Raw genomic sequence first — 19,963 nt, 5'->3', positions numbered from 1 at the left:
CAGTCACAGATTATACTGTACAGTATGTTCAATTCATGTCATGTTGCCATCTAGTGGTTGAACAGGAAAACCAAATTAAGCAATGCACTGTAAAGCTAGCTATCTGATTTGTATTTATTATTATTTTACCCACTGAACAGGTAGATGAACAGTACTGAACATCTTAGCCATGACTGCAACAGTTGCCCCCAATGAGAAATTTGTCAGGAGTCCCCCCTGCATTCAGTATCTTATGTTTCCATGACAGTAACAATATTGCCAATAAGTCACGAGAAAACGGAGGAAATTATTTCGTTATCACGAGAAAACGGGTGGAATAAAATGTATGTATGTATGGCCTTTTAGGGCTTCTGTAAATAATAATAATAATAATAATAATAATAATAATAATAATAATAATAATAACAATTTCCCCCTGGGATTATTCAAGTATTTCTGATTCTGATTTACCTCCTTGTTGAGCCAAACATGATGTCACAGTATGCTGAAGTGCACGGTATCTTCTTGTCTCCTCTCCTCTCTCCTCTCCTCTCCTCTCTCCTCCTCTCCTCTCTCCTCTCCTCTCCTCTCCTCTCCTCTCTCCTCTCCTCACCTCTCCTCCTCACCTCTCCTCTCCTCCTCTCCTCTCCTCCTCTCCTCTCTCCTCATCAGCAGCAGCTCTGGAAGAAGAAAAGCGACGCACGAGTGGGGAGAGTGGGTAATGAGCGCGCGCGTGACACCGCGTGCGCGTGTGTAGGCTACGTGCGCGCGTGTACTTCGGTAGGTGGAGGGGCGGGAGGGGGCAGCGATAAGGAACCAGCGCACGCGAGGAGAAAAACGCGTTTTCTGATTGGCTGTGAGGCATTGGTACCCAGGTCTGTCAAACACGACACATTTAACTCGAATACGACCAGAATCGGAACCTTCAAAATAAAAGCATATTTTAAGTTGCAATTACGTGAACAGTATTTCAGATAAAACGCGTCCTTACGGACGTGTTTAGCACATGCTAATAATAGTAAATGTACTTATTGACCAAAAGCGTGTACTCCCTTCACAGTTCACGGTTTTGTAATGCTTCATTTTGAAGGCCACCGGAACATGCATACTGTATTTGGGCTAGCTTGACTGTGGTCCAGAGACAGAGGAAAGGATGTGACTGGAGCCCCTCTCTCTCTCTCGTGCCCATCGGCCCTTCTCTCGGTCCACCGTGTGTTTGTGTCCCTCCTGCCTTTTACCGTCCAAATGGAGCTCGGTGGAAATTAGCAGGCGGGTACCTCTTCGAGTTCTCATCCATACTTTTGGAGAATGATCCACCGACAGATTATTTTATCCCAGGTAGGTCGTCTCCATTGTTGCTGTGTAACGTCGGGTGATGTAGCTTCATCATGTCAGTCTCCAAGCAGCGGCCCAGCTCGCATATGTCATTCTCTGCCGTGTGAAGGAAGCGACACGCTGAATTGTGTCAAAACACCGAGCGGTTAAGAGCTTATTTATCGGTACGAGCACATAACGGGGAATTACTTCCAGGACATACGACTGTCCTGGTTTGTTTCTTCGGTGTGGAGCACGTATAACGAGCGAGACTTTGAGTGAAACAGTATGTTAGAGGTGGTTCACCTCACGGACACACACAGCTTCATGTCCATCGTTAGCTAGCGAGCCACACACTAAAAGTTTGTATTTGATCAAATAATACGGTCACAGCGAGACACTGCGAGCTGTTGGACGTGTGCCGAAACAAAGAGTGGATACCAATGTGAGAAAATCTCGAGTCATCTCTCATGTACAATTGTCATATTTGCCAGTCAGCAAACGCGACGTTAAAGTAGTAGATTTTCTGAACGGGGTTTGGCGTGATGTGTCGGAGCCGGGCTGATGTCAGGGTCATTCATCATCGCCCTGGTTTGGGATGTACTACGAGTTCTAATAATATAAGGAGAGGCTCCCTCCTCCCTCCCTCCCTCCCTCTTTGTGTGGGGATTCCCATCCTCAAAATCCTCTTACATACTGGAGCAACACGGCTGTGTCCCTTTGTTTCCCCTCTGTGTTTTGGTGTCATGAAAGCAGCAGGTTATAAAGTGTGATGTAAGAACAGCTGCTGTTTCCCCAAAGAGCAACACATAGATGTGACTCTGGGTTCCATATCACAGCTGATGGTGGCTGTCAAGTAGCCAAGAAGGTGAGTAAATCCGTCTGTTACAATGTTTGATTTGATTCCTCTTCACTAAAAAAACTCAAGCAGCATGGATTCAGTTCTGCAGGCTGGTTCTGTGGACTGGGTTTTGGTGGTTTTCTGTTCCACTCCATTCCTGAATGGCAGCGATTTCCTACTAGCTATTTATAACACTCTCATAAATATGCATGCCTCCATTTGGTGCCAGTTGAAGATGATATTGTCCAATATATGCTGTACAACTGTGATTTTTAGGGTTGCTGTCGATGTAAAGTCAGTCTTGTTTATGAAGACACTGAATGAAGCTCTGCAGTGGTTGGCTGACATCCCAGAGGTGAACTCAGGTAGTCTATGAGGACTAATCTTACAACAATACTAAAGGCCCTGAGCATCTTTAGTTGGATGCTATTCTTGTAACCCCCCAAAGCGAGTTGCCATATATCTCCTATGTAACCTCCAACATGGTTTGACCTTTTACATTGTTCTTTATCTGTGAAATATAGGAAGATTTGGCACACCTAAATCTCTTAAGCTTTTAAACTCAATCGTTTTGTCCTGAGCTCTATTGGTTCGATTTTTTTTTGTGCTGGTGCTGGCTTTCTCTGCGCATTGTGAAAATTAAAATGAGCACCAATTTGACATTGACAAAGACTATTTTGGTTTAGTGACTCAGCCTCTTGCACAGAAGATATGAGTCTGATATTTCTGCCACGCTGGCCCTGATCAGACAGATGCAGACCAAAGTGACAAAGCTCTTTTTTCTGTGTTAAACGTCCAGTATGTCACATTTAGGGGGCTCTGTTTCCCCATGGCAGACAAGCTAGTTCTCATCACCGACTGATGGACAGCTCTCACAAACGAAAGCTGCATGATAACTACATCCAGTTAATTTTCTCACTGAATTTACACTAAGTCTGTGAACTGTCAAAACATTGTGAAAAAAAAAATCATTAAAAAATGTAATCTACTCAGCAAATTCTCACTTTTAGAGAACGTTTTATGTTTTAATGTTTTAGTGTAGAAATATTTTCTGTTTCTTTAGTCCTCTGCCATTTTAAGACATTTTATGGACCAAACAAACAAATAGATCAATCAAGAAAATGATCAACAGATCAGATCTGTACAGCGAAAATACTAGTTGCAGGCCTACAGGACAGGATGGTGTGATACTGGATGGATAGTTTCTAATGTCTTCATCATTGCTAAAATGCACTGATTTTTAATGTTCTCAATGTGCTCAGTATCAGAATTTTCTTCCAGATCAAGGCATCAGTGACACCTGACAAATAGTTAAACCACAGGTTAGTGTCGATGTCGAGGGCTGCTGGATTGTCTGACACAACAGTTTGTTACTTTGTAGTACGCTGTAAAATCAACTTTGTCTGCAGTTGCTCTAGTAAACATTTACTTCAAGAAGCAAATGGTCAGATGTCTGAATCTTAGGCTACTTTTTTGGCAGTGAAATGTTTTACAAAGCTAGAAGCCCAGCATGAACCTACTGCAGTTTGACCGAACATCAAAGGTCCAACACACAAAATCATGATACTAGAATTTAAATTGCAGTTACTGCTGGAAATAATGAGTAGTGAGCAGAGATATAGATAGTTTTATAAATTACCTGAAACAGTTGATCAGTCACCTGGTGTGGAGTTATTGGTACTAGAGTGTTCAGGTTAAAGTGATAAGTGTTGGAAGGAGCACTGGTGACAAAGTGAATAGCAGTGTGGTTGATGATTTCCAGTTTGTTGTGAATATCAAGTCTGTAGTATTAAGTAACCATAATGTAAGATTGCCATTTTATCCAAGGCTCACAGTGGTTAAAATCTACTTTATTATGGTACAAGAAAACAGATCTTGTTCTGACTTTGGAGAGCAGCATGTGCACTGATACCCAGGTATTTTATAAATTTGACTTTTGACCCATCCAGGCAGGAGATTTTCAAGTGACTTGAGGTAAGTTCTAGTTGAAGGCATTTTATTTTATTCGTTTTTAGCTGAGGGTGAAGTTTGGGGAAGGTGTATTGGATACTTCTGTGTTGCAGAGAAGTTAGGGCAGTGTTCGGGGAGGGATTGCGTGTGTGACTAATGGTGTCATCAGCATACAAATTGATATGACAGCTGTAACATTATTTATGTAGATCCTGACTAGGGTTGGACCTAGAATGGACCCCTGAGGAACACCCATGGACAGAGACAGTGGGTCAGATAGGAACCCCTTAGCTCTCACAGGTTGTTTATGTGCTCATAAATCTGCTGATATGTGTACATATCTCTGTGACTCCTAAGTTCTTAAGCTTGTCAAGCAAACTGGCACTTACAGTGTCATTTAACACTTTGAGTGCTGCACAGACACGGCCGATTCTAATGCCAGACTGCATGGTGATGAGAATACTGTGGGACTGTGAGTTGTTTGTTGATCAGTTTCTCAAAGACTTTAGAGAGGCAAGTGAAGATAGATAGGTCTGTAACACTCATAGAACTCTGAAAGGTGAGAGGTGGGAGCTGAGATAATACGAACCACTCACTTCACAAAGAAATAGAGCATACAGCAGCCGATTTATCGGGATCCAGTTTGAGTAGCTCCAAAAGTACCTCATTCTCCAGCACTGGCTGGAAGGAGAAGTGGGGGTTGCTTAGTGGAAGAAAACCAGTGCGTAAAACTTAGTCAACATAGCAGCTACAAAGGCATGACCAGCGTCAGCAAAATGATTGAAATAGTTGAGCATTCCGACTTTATCTGAGATGTCTTCTGTTTTGTAGTAGGTAATTGAGATGATATGTTTTGATAATTCAGACAGTCCTCCAGAGCAGTTCGACGTCATGGAGTTCTTCTTAATAGTAATTAGTAATTAGATCTTGCTTTTCTGATGGGCTGGGTGCATTTGTTCCTTATTTCCCCAATGGATTGTCAATCAGATGTGTTCTTGGAGGCCTTTGCTTAATACCAGAGCAGATGTTTCTGACAGATCAGCTCAGACAGTTGATTGCTAAACCAAGAGCTAGAGCAGTTTTTGATTCAAAATTTTCTGGAAGGAGCATGTCTGTCCAGGATGAACATGAATGGATTTTAAAATGGGACCAGGCATCCTCAACAGTGGGAATAAGGCCACCTCTGTTTCATTGTACACGACATTTATGGATGATCATGGGAAGATGTTCCATCACGTACAGCCGAGGTGGTTGTAATAATGATGTAGTCCAGCTTTGAATTCCCATCTGTGACTGGTCTGCTTCTTGAAAGTGGTGGTGACGAGTGCTGACTCTCTCTGAAATAGTATTCTAACCTGCACTACACCAGGCTGAGGAACCGAAACTTGGGGGAGTGGGGCTGCAATATGGCAGATGTTCATGTTTAGATCTTTACTGTATATACAAAAAATGAGGTTTCATGTCGTGCTGGAAGCTATACAGGACATATGTCTAACAAACAAGCCCCCAACACATGGTTTTTGAAAAAGATGCAAAAGAAAGCAGTGCATTATCTCACAGTAAAGTCCTACAGTCCAATAAGAAAGAAGCATTATTTTGTGCCATGACAAACCAAGGCGCAGAATAAATGACACACTAACAGTGAAGAGCTATGCTTCCCCTTCTCTTACTCCTGTTCTGTTATTCTTGGTCACAACTGAGTGACAAAGGTTGTACTAAATCAGAGGTTTTTCACCTTGAGGTGCACCTACCCTGATGAAGATGCTGCTTGAAAGCGACTGTTAGAAACAAACTACAATAACCTAATCCTGTTGAGTTTCTTCAGCATCTTCACTATCCTTACTATGTATATTAGGGCTGCTACAAACGATTATTTGATAGTCAACTTATCCCCGATTATTTTTTCGATTAGCCGACTAATCAGATCATACGTAAATTGACTGTAAAACATACAGCTTATCGCACCAGCATGCAGCTGATCAGATCATTAGCTTTAAGCTTGAAGTGTTTAAGGTATGTGCTAACTGAAAATAAAAACAATTAAGATGATAGCTCATTAACCCTTTAATGAGATATGAAGCTTGTATCAACAGACAATTCTTCAGCAGAGCAGCATAAAGTACAAACAGCTGAGTAAAATAAGGACAAGGCACTGGCCTAAACAATACAAAAATAAATACTTCAGGTTTTTAGGTGTGTCTGTCATGGCTCTGGCATCAAACATATCAAACCTGAAGGAATTATTCACAAAAATAAAAATTTGGTCTCACTCAAATATAAGAAAAGTGGATTTTGTGCTCAGTGCTCAGTCACAACTGTATTTTGCTACACTCTGACACTATTTAATCCCAATCTGCACAAGGCTCTTGTTTATGGCCAGGAAAGTTAGCATTTCTACATGGCTTGGAGAAAGGCTTGCTCTCTTTTGATAGCAGATGTTTCCTGCTGCAGAGAAAATCCGCTCTGATGGGGTTGCAGGGATGCAAAGAAAAGATTTAGTTGGTCAGGTCAGGACATTGGCTTGGTGTGGTGTGCACCTTGTTGGCTTGGTCACAAAGCCGTCCAGAGAAGAACAGACTTTTTTAGCACTGAAACATAACGATGAGTAAGTAGCAAGAAAGCTCACTGTTTACCCTAATATTGGCAGCTAACTAGCCGGTTTGCTTACCGAGACGACAGACCCTCTTCAGAATCATCCACAATGACATGCTTTCTCTTCAGATGCTCATGCATAGCCATTGTGCTTCCATTATAAGCAAGTGCAGCTTTGCAAATGTTGCACTGCATGCTTTTCTCACCACTTTTCTTAAAATGCTTCCACACTTTGGAGCTCCGTTGCCGGGTAGCCATGATACTGTTATGGTATCATTTACGGTAAAGTCAGGCCTGACGCCGATTACTACTACTGCGCATGTGCGTAGGTGTGTGTGTGTGTGTGTGTGTGTGTGTGTGTGTGTGTATGTGACAGAAAGGCAGATGCGGCAGTGGAAGCTGCAGCTGCAGTTTTGAGAGAAAAGCAATGTAAAAAAAACAAAAAACGATGCTTTTGTTTGTCGACATAATCGTGACTAATCGACTAATCGTGGCAGCCCTAGGTGCAATGCAAACAGGAAGTGCTAATATCTATTTCAGAATACTTTTAATGATACTAAATTGTCAACAAATTTAGGCAAAAGAAAGTTGTAGTCCACAGCTAACTCAAAGAATACAAGGCAACAACGTACTTCCTGTGTTAACCCCCAAAATCATTATTGGAACTGTTCCAAAACTTAGAGCATTATTATATAACCCAAAATAGAAATAATAATAATAGTAATAGATATGGCAACTCGTTAATATTAATGATGAGAAGCCAAGTATTTGAGATTCACAGTAGGCAAATGGACACGTTGAAGTAACTAAAACCGGGTAAAGGGCCGTTAGCTTAGCTTAGCATTAGGGATGCTTCCTAGTGTTTCAGCTGAATGTAGCATGTAGCACACATCACATGTATACTCTGTGTGATTCAGGAGAATGGTGGTCGCCTGGGTAAAGCGTGCAGGAGGACAAGGACGACTCATATAAGTCTCAAAACCACAAAACTAACTGTGATGGAAGGACAACAACATACCCTCGAAGTGGAACGTAGAGCAGCCGCGGAGTCAAGGGTGCATGAGGACAGCGCATGTTACCCATCCTTAGGTGAACAATGAGCTGAAGGAGGAGCGGTCAGGAGATTACTGAGCCATAGTACTGGATCATTTCATTTCCAGCTGAGGCTTTGCAGTCTCTGCTGCTCTGCCCGCTCTACATGTGTGCTGAATTAATAATCATGTCGTCTTGAACACAATTATAGTGGTTAATTATGCGAGTGTCAGAACAAGTAGGAAGGACAACTGGGGATATTTCCCTGGAGATCACTATGCATGTCTGTTAATGTAGCTAGCTAGAGCACCGTGCTAATAGGCACTACATGAGTAATGAGGACCGTAGGGACTGAACAGGACCGGAACATGTGAGTTTGTAGAGTTTTTGTTTGTGCGTGTGATCTTAAATATTTGCATATATGTGTCACTGTGCACACTGCAGTGTACTATACACATCTGAAGTCCCACCTCCTTTGTTAAGTACGGCTATGAGAGGATCAAGATATCTAAAGAGATGTATTCATATTAAAATAATAGTCGGTCACTGTGTTACAGTAACACGGTTTGCAGAAAGTACAAACATCAGAGAAGGGATGATTGTTTCTGGGATTTAAACCATTGCTATTCAACAGCTGACTCTCAAATCTTAGATGTCAGACCATCCTTGAATACAGCCACAACAAAGGAGTTTGTTGTATTTCATGTGAAGACAGAAGAGGGTAAAAAAATCTGACGAGTGTGTTTTCCAAAGTTAACCTTCACTTTTATAAAACTGATATAAAAAAACAATACAACGTATTTGAAGCTCACCTGAAATGCAGAATTTGTCTACCATTCATTCCAGTAAAATAAAAACTATCTGACCAAAAAACACAGACACACATGACATATTGATTAGGGGTGTGCGGTACTACAGAATTTACCAAGTAGAGTTGCACGATACCTACGATACCCCCGGTACCCCGTGGTGCCAAATCATAACGGTTCCTACTATACTAGAAATTCAACATGTACTACCATGGATTACTATACTACCGGTGCCAGTCTCCGCTACATAGCGGCCGCCTCTCTGCTCTTCTCTTGGCTTCTCACTGCATGCTAGTCCCTTGTAAACAAACCAACATGGCAACTACTGTAACCAAACTACAAAGCTGCTGAATGATTGGCTGTTTGCCTGTTACTGGTGACGTCCGGGAATATGATAGGCTGTTTCCGCACGCTGGGTCCGCCCATCTGTTAGCTGATTGGCTGTTTGTGTTTCTGCCAGCAAGAACGAACTCCATGAAGATGAATAGAAACTCGCTTCAAAACAAACAACAAGCTAAAGTTCTGTCCCGCCCAGACACGTGCACAGCTTACAGTCACAAACACGAGACAACACACTCACCATAGCAGAAGCACTGGGCCTGAGTGGCCAGTCTGCCGCGGCAGCGTCGTCAGTGGCAACACTAATTTTGCTAAAAAAACTAAACTCGTTGTTTCAAATTTGTTTCAGTCTAATTTTTACTTCATCAGTATTATGTTTATCATTCACCAAACAACATTAGTAATTAATAAGTATTTATAACTTGTACAAATAAATTGCAGTTCATAAAAATAATAATAATAAAAAAAGGCTGCAGTATCGTGATAATACCCGGAACCGTGATACTTTGTCTGGTATAGTATCGTGGTTACTCATTTTGGTATCGTGAGTTGAACTACTGAATGTAGAAAAGAGAAAGTGAAACTTAAGTATAGATCTCATCACGCAAGTGTTGATCAGTACCAATACCAACGTTGGTATCAATACTACCGATAATTTAAATCGACCCGCCCACCACTACTATTAAAATAGATAATTTTTACTGAGCAAACCCTTCTCCTGGTACTGGAACTATTATGACTGTTCGTCCTTGCTTCCTTGGTATACAGCTTAGAATGTGGAGCAGCAGCAGGAGGTGAATTCTTGTTTATTATTAATAAGCTAGCTTTACTGCACTTCTGGTGGCACATAAAGTAAATAAAATTAGACTGACAAAAAATGAGGCAGCTGTGTGGTGGTTGAAAGTAAAAAGAGGAATGTAAGTGTAGACAGCCGACACAAGGACTCTTCAGGTCTTTATTCGGTCCTGTTTTCACTTTGTCTACCTGATCAGAGCTCTCCTCAGGAGTGTGCAGACGTATACAGACTGTACCTGTCTGACATTGCCCTGACTCTCCTGTTGGATTGGTGAGATTGCCATACAGCTGGGTCGCAGTTCTCTAATAACCAAGGAATCCTCATTAAACAAAGAAGTAGTAGTCAAGAAGGTAGTGGTTGATTTCTTAATGAAAAAATGACATTTCTGTCATCTGATTCTCAGTTTTTAGGCTTCAGCTGTAATTTTGTTTCTTCATTCTGAATATCTAAATCTGAATATCAAAGGAGCACAGTTAATTATGGTCAGTTAATTATAGTTCTTCAGAATCTATTTTGATTCATTTCACATTCTATACTACATTTCAGGTGCATACTGCAGAAGAATTTCAGAACATAAATAGATTGATTTCATGAAAACCTTTATATTTAGCTATTTAAACTTTTAATATTAACAGTAACATTAAAGGGCCAGACAGCTAAACAACTCACTCTAAACTCTATAAAGCTGAGGGGATTTGCTTTAAATCAACTAAGCGTTAAGGTCCTCTGGTAAACAATCACTGTGTTGATGAATACCACACAGAATGCAGACAACAAAACAGTTCTATTGCATCACATCCTTTTACCCGAGGTGAACCACATTCACTGAACCAGATCACATTCTAAAGAAAAAGACATAACACCATATTCCTGCTAATATGTTTTTCTTCTCCAGGCTTGCAAACCATGTGACCATCCGTCGATGCACATGAAAACTGATGAGATGATGTTTTTGCTGCTGCGTTGAATATGAACATCATTGATGTTTTGTCTGCTCATTGCTGTATATCTCTGTTCTCCATGTTTCTATGTGAAGGTCACAGTGTCTTTGTCTCTGTTTCCTCTCTGTTTGTCCATCTGTGGTTCTGCTCCTTCTCAATTATTCATATTTTTATCTGACAAAGATGAAGTATGAAAGTATGATGATGCTGTTGCTTGTTTTTTGTCTTTCTGACATAAGTGCACACAAATGCCATACTTTGACTTTCACCTGCTGCATTCACTGCCTCTGCTTTTTGTTTCTATGGTTTGTAACACACCGCCCTTCTCCTCCCACTTCCCTTCAGGTTTTGGTCTGCTTTGGGTTGACTGGTCATTATGCTGATGCAACTCTGTAGTATCAAGGTCAGTGCCCCCAACCCTTCCCCCATCCGCCACCATGATCACCCACCTCCTTCACCATTTGCCTGCTTACCACCACCCATCACCCAGTTTGTCTGTACAAAGGGATTTTGAAGGCTGGTGCCAATGCAAACACATGTTTCTGTATATTTTAATACATTTTGATCTGACATTCTCTAAATGTGATCATGGTCATGCTAAAAATCGTATCCTGTTTTTCACAAAAATAAACATTTGCCAAATCAATTTAAAATGCAACATATTGGTATAACCCTAGGTATAATCAATAATGATGTCAGCTTTTCATTATTATTCAAATCCTTGTACAAATTGTACTACATGTGCAGATAACCTTCTCACATCACCAACTGCACGCACAAAGTGCTTCAGCATTTAGACCAATCCGTCAAGGCTGGCTGAGTCGTGCCCTGGAGCTCCTTTCTAACTGGAGCATTCTCTGATCTGATCCGAGGTCCCAGGATGGAAAACTCAACCTCACATTTGGAGTTGATGGTAATGGTGGTGCATCTTGCGGTAATCACAACATCTATGCTGAGCAGACACTGTACACCTTTAAACTATGTTTATACTGTAGGTGCTGAAAGGTTCAAGGGTTCATATGTTCACTGTCTCATAATTTTTTAACTGAATTCTGGTCTCTGCTATATGTTCTAAATAGGATTACCAACCAGGAAATGAACCACAGAAAAATATATTTATGTTCTCCCTATACTCTAAGAAGTTACCTTCTTTTTATTGCCAGTGGACAGAAGGTGGACACAAGGATATAAACATCTGTAACATCTCATTAAAATCAATAAAATGGCCATGCGAGAAATGTTGATTAAAAATTATGGTGATTTTTAGCACAATATTGTAGTTATTGTCACAGCTCAACTAATCTCTTTACATTAATCCAATTTTGCCCTTCAGTTTGCTTGACAGGTGTACAATATTATTAAAAGCAAGTCTGGTTTCCAATCAGTCCCAAGTATTCACCATTTAACAGTTTCAAATTTAGACACCTGAATAGTTTGAATACGGGCAGTAGGCGGGTAGCATACATTTTGTTTTCGCAAATGTAAAACAAGTTAATGTTTAATGAGAGAGATCTGAGATGTATGAAAGCAGACAAAAGAACCAGTCAATGATGTCATCTGCATAAAAATGTAGGCTATATTACAATTTGGTGTGGCAGAGATGATGTGATATGGTGAATATAAAGAGGACCAAGAATGGAACCTAGTGGTACACCTGTACTGACATTAAGGGCACTTGACTTTAAACTGTCTACTGCTTGAGTTCTACCTGAGAGATAAAGTTAGCTAATGTTAGCTAAATGCTAGCTAACTAACCAACAATTAAAGTAAATTGGCCAGCTAGTTAACTAGGATTTTGCTCTGTAGCAAAAAAAAAAAGAACCAAACCAAAGAAATAGCTAACTAATGATTGATACAAATATTTATCTAGTTAGATAGCATTTTGCTAACATTAGCTCCCTTTGAATCATCTTCAAAATGTGGATGTCGTTTCAACATAGACGAGTTAGCATCTAACATACAAGGCTCTGACCAAGGCTTGTTCAACTGTGATTGGAGCACATCAAAAAAGGTCAGTTAATCCTACACTAAGCTCTGTTGACCTGCGACACCTATCAAGATTTCCACTTTAGGGCGGTCGGTAGTGTAGTGGGTTAAGTGACCGCCCCATGTGTAGAGGCTACAGTCCTCGCTGTAGCTGGCCCTGGTTCAAATCCTGCATCGGACGGCCCTTTACTGCGTGTCATTCCCCCTCTCCGCTTCCTGTTTATCTTCAGCTGTCCTATCATTAAAGGCATAAAAGGCCAAAAAAATGATCTTTAAAAAAATTCCACTTCAACTCAACAAACATGCGGTTTGCGATAACAATAGAGGCTATTCTGCTCTCAAAATCCTAAAAAAGTCATTTTTAGCAGGCTTCTCATTAGCAGCTGATGACCATTGATTATTTCAGCTGAAATGATTTTATTAGCTGTAGCTAATTGGGATGTAACGATACACTTAACTCACGACTCGATTCAAGTCACGATTTTTTGTTCACGATACGATTTTTTCACGTTTTTTTTAAATCAAAATGAGCTACAGACAAATTATGACCAAATAAAATTATCTTTTATTTGTAGGAAAAAAATCTTTCTTTACAGAAACTTTCAAACAGTTTGTGTTCTTATAAAAAGTCTGAATTTCCACTAGCCACATTTTTTCCTGTGCAAAAAAGACAGATTATGAGAGCAACTGAATTAATTTGATCATTTTATTAACTAAAGCTTTAAATTAATCTTACAATGAAGTTGGGAACTTAAGTACATACAAAAATTATCCTAACATTTCATTAACCCTTACATACTATTCAGGGTCTAATATGACCCATTTTTTGTACATAACAATAAAATAAAAACATTAAAACTTGCGAGCAGCACGTGTCAATTTCCACAGAGCGCCTCGAGTGAGCGGAAGCCAGACACAGAAAAAGCAAAGAGAATCCGGTGGATTTTCAAAATAAAATACTCCGTGCAAACTGCCGGTCGTAAAAACAGACAAAAGCGAAACTAATTAACGACGTAGCATATTTACACATGTAGAAGCATGTTTAGAAGGGAAACGTCCAAATCTGAGCAAGTAAACAAAGTCTGGCGGGCTAAGCGCTCCCTTCTGAAACACTCCCGGTGGGGTTTGAAGTCGCATGCAGGATGGACCAAATACGCCACGCTCATGCAACGCGCCGGGAAGCTTGTTTGACCAGTGAGAGCATGCACTGTGCGGGTTCCCATTCGCCAAGAATCGCGATTCATTTTTTCTGTCAACCGATGCGAGTCGTCACGCATTTGTACCGATTTTCAATCGTGTCACGATGCATCGTTACATCCCTAGTAGCTAATCAGCGAATTAAAAGCTAACTCTCCAGTTTCCAGTTGGCCTTTTAATGTTAACACCTGACTCAAAACAAACTGACTCTAAAACAGGAACTCCAATAAAGATGGATAATCCAGTCTTGAATCTGGGTTTCTCTAATTTAATTTTGAATCCTAAAATACATTAGAGCAGATAAATATATACAACTCAGTCAGTTTCTTACACTTTTGCTCTTTAATTTTGCACCCTTTAAAATGCAGAGTATGTCCCTTACTACAGTCCCATGCACACTGCTTCAGCATTTGGAAAAATCCAAATGTGTGACAGATTGAGCAATAGTTCTTGGTGGGATCGTTTACAGTCATTTTGTTGAATGAATCAGGAGATGCCTTATCAATACAGCCTTTGCAGAATACTCATTTCTTGAATGAAGTGTGGACTCGTCCTTAGTCATCAACCATGACCCAGGAATGACAAACCAGTGCTCCACTTAAAGATCTTAGAGCTCATATAGTTCACTCAGGTGTGTAACATCATGTAACCAGGTCAAACATCAACTTTTGGACATTCAAATATCTTCATGAAAATACACAAAAATCTGCTAGAGAGCAACTGGATGGCTAAAGCAGAGGTACAATGTTATGGTCACGTATCTGAGTACAAGAGGTGAACATTCAGAATGTTCAAATTGATCATTTGGATCCATGTCCCGTCCCTCCCCTGCTACAACCTACCATCCATTCCACTTCCATGACAAACCTAGACTTGTTTATTTAAAATGTTCTAAAACTTTGATAGAAAAAATGCAGATGTGAGGAATAAAACTGATTCAGATGTACTAAAGTTTGTTTAAATCCATGCCGCCCCTCCATATTACCATCATGTGTCACCAGCACCTCTCTAATTGCCTTAATGATTGGCTTCTGCAAATTCAATAGTTTTTGTGTGAATTGGTCCAACACGTGTGTTCTGTTTGTCTTTGTACAGTCACATGATTTCTCTGCCAGTTGTCATGATGTGATCTATGAAACAAGCCTGAAAAATGTTTCCTGTGCTGGATCTTATATCAGATCTGTTTATTTTGTCATTCTTTAGACTAAGTCGTTAACATTGCAACACCTTTATTTAACGCTATTATGCTTCTCATAGCTTTGTACCCTCAAAGCATCGAATATCAGCAGCCAGTGTCATTGTGAACGATACCGCACTCTGATATTAGATGTTTCCACTGAAAAACAAAGTACACAATGACAATGATTTCCTGTCATATCAGCACAGGGTATCAGATTCATGGAAGAATACACCCTTAAACATTTTAACACTTAAAAACAAGACTGTGGATGTCAAACTAGAACATCCTGTTGACATATTCCCAGAGCAGCAGCAGCAAAGGAATTTAATAGAAACAATCAGCTGTAAATGTTAAGAGACAAGAAGAAGACTATCTATGTCCAACAGTGGGATGAAAAACATAAAAGACTGGAAATCTGAAGAGGCTGATGGATGTTCTGCGCATATCTGACATTATTATTGATTATGTATTTTTTTTATCATAGATGTGACTGCATCAGGTCTAGGTCACTAATATAATTCCTATAATAAGCCTATAGTGACCTAAAACATGTCCCATGGGTTTTGTACAGTTCCACTGTGACGGAAGTATTGTATTTATATCTCATGACCTTATCCACTTAGTTTTAATACATAATATTAGAGCTGAAATCAGTTGATTTATCGATCGATTAGTCAAGTAATCATTATATTTTTCAGGCAGAAGTAGTGAAACATCCCAAACAAATATTCTGCATGAGGTGAAAGAAGGTTAGTCATTGTAGTGTGGTCAGCAGCTGCAGAGGCACAGAGCTCATGAAAGGGATTGAAGTACTACTTTAAAACACTCAGTGCCCGATTGCTGCTACGTATTTGCATAAAAAATCTCACTCATGAGTCATAACTCAGGCAAAACTGAACACAGACATGATGCACATATGTTTAGCTTCAGTGTGATTTACACTTTGCGGATGTATAATTATCTCTACCCACTGTGAATAAACATCCATAAATCTGTTTAGAAAATATTTTCTGTTATAATTCCAGAAGTTGCCTGTGAATTGTAATGTTTTAAGACAGTTGTCTGCCTGGGTACACTGCAAACATGAACTGCTAATAGTTATCAATAAAAACGTGAGCTCGGCTTCATGTTAAATTATGTTTTCATCTGTCATCAGGTCCTGCAGCGGGTATCAGGCTGTGGCGTCATAAATCTACAGAACACCATTTATCAAATGAGCGTGGCAGAATAAAGACAGCCGCATAGGATGACTGGGTGACTCAGCAGTGGTTTAGCAGCTTGATTTTTTAGCAGCTTGTTGCAACCAAAATGTGAGCTGCTAAATCATTTAGATTCACACATCATGAGTGGACTGGAGGGAGAGACAACACGGTCAAATATTACCCGACAGAAGCTGCTCTGCTCATTGCTAAAAACTCAAACATGGGTGAAAAGGGGAGTCATTTAAATGTATATTTTATATTTTTATTATCATGAAGATGTTAAACGACAAATTATGCAGTTTTGGCATTTTTCTCTGATTTTTAGGGGGCATCAAGTGAACAAAATTACTGGATTTCTATTGAAAAGTGCATTTAGTTCCATTTAAACCTACACTGGTCTAAGATTGACTCAAACAAAATTGTCACTGTTAACCAGGAAATCCAACAGAGGTGTTTTTTTGGTGCTCAGAATAAAACCTTTTTGCCTCTTTATCTGTCTAAAAGATTCTTGCTGTGCATTCTGTCCTAGAACTTGTACCAGAATCGGTTCCTGGGCCTGGCTGCCATGGCCTCACCGACCCGCAGCAGCCAGACCCGCCAGCGCTGCAAGGACGCGGTTCGTCACAGCTACGGCCCAGACACATACGCAGTCAACGGTCTGAACCAGGACGCCTTCATGCTGGGGCTGTCACGGTCCACCAGCGACACTGATCTAGTTTCCCCAGACGCTCGCTCCACCCTCACCATCAGCTCCTCCCACTATACCATAGGCCAGTCTGAAGATCTGGTGATCACATGGGACATCAAGGAGGAAGTGGATGCTGGAGACTGGATCGGGATGTATCTTGTTGGTAAGACAATATATGACATGATGCTACAGAATATCAGAGTTTGGTCAATACAAGATAAAACAAGTATATTATATTATATTATATTAGTAAGCCTCAAACGCTAAGCTAAAATGAGCACGGTTTACTTTCAATGTTTTCAGATCATATTCCGGTTGTTCCACTCTTTTACGTATGATTTGCTTTTACATAAAGTAACTGATTATATTGTGTGAAGGTTGTTACATCATGATTTCTATGACCGTTTTCAGTCAGTTTTCAGAATACATCAAAATCTGGCCTAATAAAACAACGAAAATCTGTGTGGCTACATGCTATTATAAAGAAATTATGTTTTTATTAGAATTTCAGTGAAATGACAATTTTACTGATTTACAAGGAGTCAAGCAGGACTTTTTGTGACCTCACCAACACCCTAAATTTCATCACCTAACCTAGGCAGAGTGCTATTTTAGTTTCCAGCCAAACTAAGTTTTATATGACGTTTAACCACGACATTAAATATTATTCCAAAGACATTAAAACAAGCTAACTACAGTTTGTAACAGATTTAACAGCAGCCATGTTGTGAAGTTGGACCAGAGAACGGCTCAAAGTTTAGAGAGCTGACTCTATGATTCAGATCTTTGGTCAATCGTTGAGACGGTTCAGACACGGTGACCCACCCCAGCCAGCCCCTGTATTCAGTCTGAGTGACAGATGGTGGATTCACAGGTTGTTGGAGAGGATCAGACAGAAGCAGAGCTGTGGTTCTGTGATTAGTGTCACTGCTCCAAACTCAGAGTCTTGCTGATCAATACCAGATTTGAAACTAACTTCTGCTACGAACTTTACTGAAAGCTTTCTGCTTGTGCTGTGACATGTTCCTTCACACACCCTGGACTGAATGACTGACTGACTGACTGACAGCCTTTACACACCACAGCCAAACATATGATGTCATTAGTGATCAATCAGTTGTCACCTGAGCTGAATCAGATCATGATGCAAGTCGTCTGAGTAAATCGAGACTGACAGAGGTGAACGCTCATGACATCATGTCAACTCCACATGATTAAAGCTCCTTTACTGCAGCAATGTGACATTCACTGTCTATGTATTCATCTATGTATTAAAATCACCTCAACACGTCACAATATTGCAAATATTGACACTATAAAAGTTTATTATCATTCATTTGTAATAATATTATGATATGATATATGATACGATATATGATATATATGATATATGACATGATTTATGATATACAATATATGATACATATTCTAGATGCGATATGATATACAAAATATATTATATATGCTATATGCTATATATCATATATGATATAATATATATTATATCATATATGATATGATATATAATATGATATATTACCGTAGTCAGGGATAAAGAATGAGTTGCAGTTGTATGTTTCACTAATGACATGTGTAATTGGAATTGGAATATTTACACGAGGTGTAAATATTTTTGTATCACTGCTGTAATGCATACAGCAGTGATACAAAAATATTTACACCTCGTACCTCTTGACTGAGCTCGTTTGGTGTAAAATGAAATATTCCTGTTCCACACTTCTCTTCTACTTATTTTACCACCACTTACTAACTTTCCATCACAGTAACAGGTAACTAATCATGGATGTGTGTGTGTGTGTGTGTGTGTGTGTGTGTGTGTGTATGTGATCATGAAGCAGGCTGATGTTGAAACAAAGGAAGGAAATGCAAAATGTATTTTAAATTGCATTCAGCGATCTCAGAGTTTATTTTCATTACGAATATTGTGTGTAATTTATTTCATTAACAACACTTCCTTTAAATACCACTACAGCGAGGTCCACAGTTTGAGAAGCAGTGCAATACAGAAAATTACTTGTTGAGTTATGGTGACAGCATCACATTTTCATTGAAATTAACTCAATTTAAGTATAAAATGCAGGAGCATTCAACCAGTGCCCCAGTTTTAAAGTAAATCTGCCACCTCGTGCCTCTTGTTGTTTTTGAGTTTGTTCCCCATGGTAGTTACCGTAGTGTAAATAAATTATTTAAATGTGATCACATGGCCTAAAATGTGGCACATTCCATAAAAGATCTGATGGTTATGTAACACTTGATTTGTCTTGTTCATGAATTTCAAAATGTAAAGATGGCGTGTTAGGGGAAAAAAAAGTGTGAATTGTGAACATAAAATCTGAAATCAGATCAGATGGTGACAGCCCTGGTTGAAGTAGCAGTGTGGTTTCATCAGATGAATCTCTCTTCCCAGATGAGGCTTTGTCTGAGAACTTTCTGGACTACAAGAACCGCGGCATCAACGGATCTCACAAAGGACAGATCGTTTGGAAAATTGACTCCAGCTCCAACTTCAGTGACTGTAAGTAACAAAAACTCTCCCTTGGCTTTTCTGTTTGCTTTTTTTGAGCAAAAACACAGTTTTCTCCCGAGGAAACAAGTCTTGTAGACGGTATGTGGTCAAATATAAGTGGTCATAATTACAGTGAATTCACTGCTCGTCTCCAGTTTAGTGCCAGGTTGTCTTCACTGTGGTGTTTTTGAGATTCTGCCCCAAAGAACAAAGTGGAAGAAGTGGATTGAGGCTGTAGAAGAGAAGAGATACTTTATTACTCCCTCAACGGGGAAATTCTTTTTTCACTCAGTTTTTATTTACATGCATTTTAACCCTGAACACACACACAGTACAAAGACTCACAGACATGCAAATGTGGAGAGATGGCGGAGTGATGTGCAGCCCCATGGGGGCGTTTGGTGCCTTGCTAAAGGGCACCACGGCAGTGCCGGAGAACCTTCCATATTTTTAGTCCATGCTGGACTTGAACCAACCACCCTCCGGTTCACAAGCCAAGTCTCTATGGACTGAGCTACTGCCGCCCCCCCCCTCCTTTTTTTTTTTTAAGTAAGCCTGCATGTGAAGCAGCAGTCTGTGGAAAAGGAACA

The 19,963-nt window shown here is 40.0% G+C and overlaps 1 protein-coding gene across 5 annotated transcripts in view; it reads left to right on the top strand.

The window, feature by feature from the left end:
- The first annotated feature begins 1,107 nt into the window (after positions 1–1,107).
- The window catches only part of LOC104936662 (E3 ubiquitin-protein ligase HECW1), a 69,604-nt gene continuing 50,748 nt past the window's right edge, over positions 1,108–19,963 (top strand). For 2 of the 5 annotated variants that reach the window (XM_027274321.1, XM_027274318.1), the window contains exons 1-3: positions 11,459–11,506; positions 16,688–17,009; positions 19,275–19,382. In XM_027274321.1, coding sequence (XP_027130122.1) covers positions 11,474–11,506; positions 16,688–17,009; positions 19,275–19,382 — 463 coding nt within the window. In that variant the 5' untranslated portion in view covers positions 11,459–11,473. Of the gene's footprint in view, positions 1,318–7,601; positions 7,766–10,938; positions 10,997–11,458; positions 11,507–16,687; positions 17,010–19,274; positions 19,383–19,963 lie in introns of those variants that run through there. The other 3 variants (XM_019263113.2, XM_027274320.1, XM_027274319.1) reach the window with 3 other exon arrangements.

The sequence above is a fragment of the Larimichthys crocea genome, chromosome XXIII (genome assembly GCF_000972845.2).
Source record: "Larimichthys crocea isolate SSNF chromosome XXIII, L_crocea_2.0, whole genome shotgun sequence".
Taxonomy (NCBI): domain Eukaryota; kingdom Metazoa; phylum Chordata; class Actinopteri; family Sciaenidae; genus Larimichthys; species Larimichthys crocea.
The sequence above is the reverse complement of the archived record's forward strand: the minus strand, read 5'-3'. Positions and strand labels throughout refer to the sequence as shown.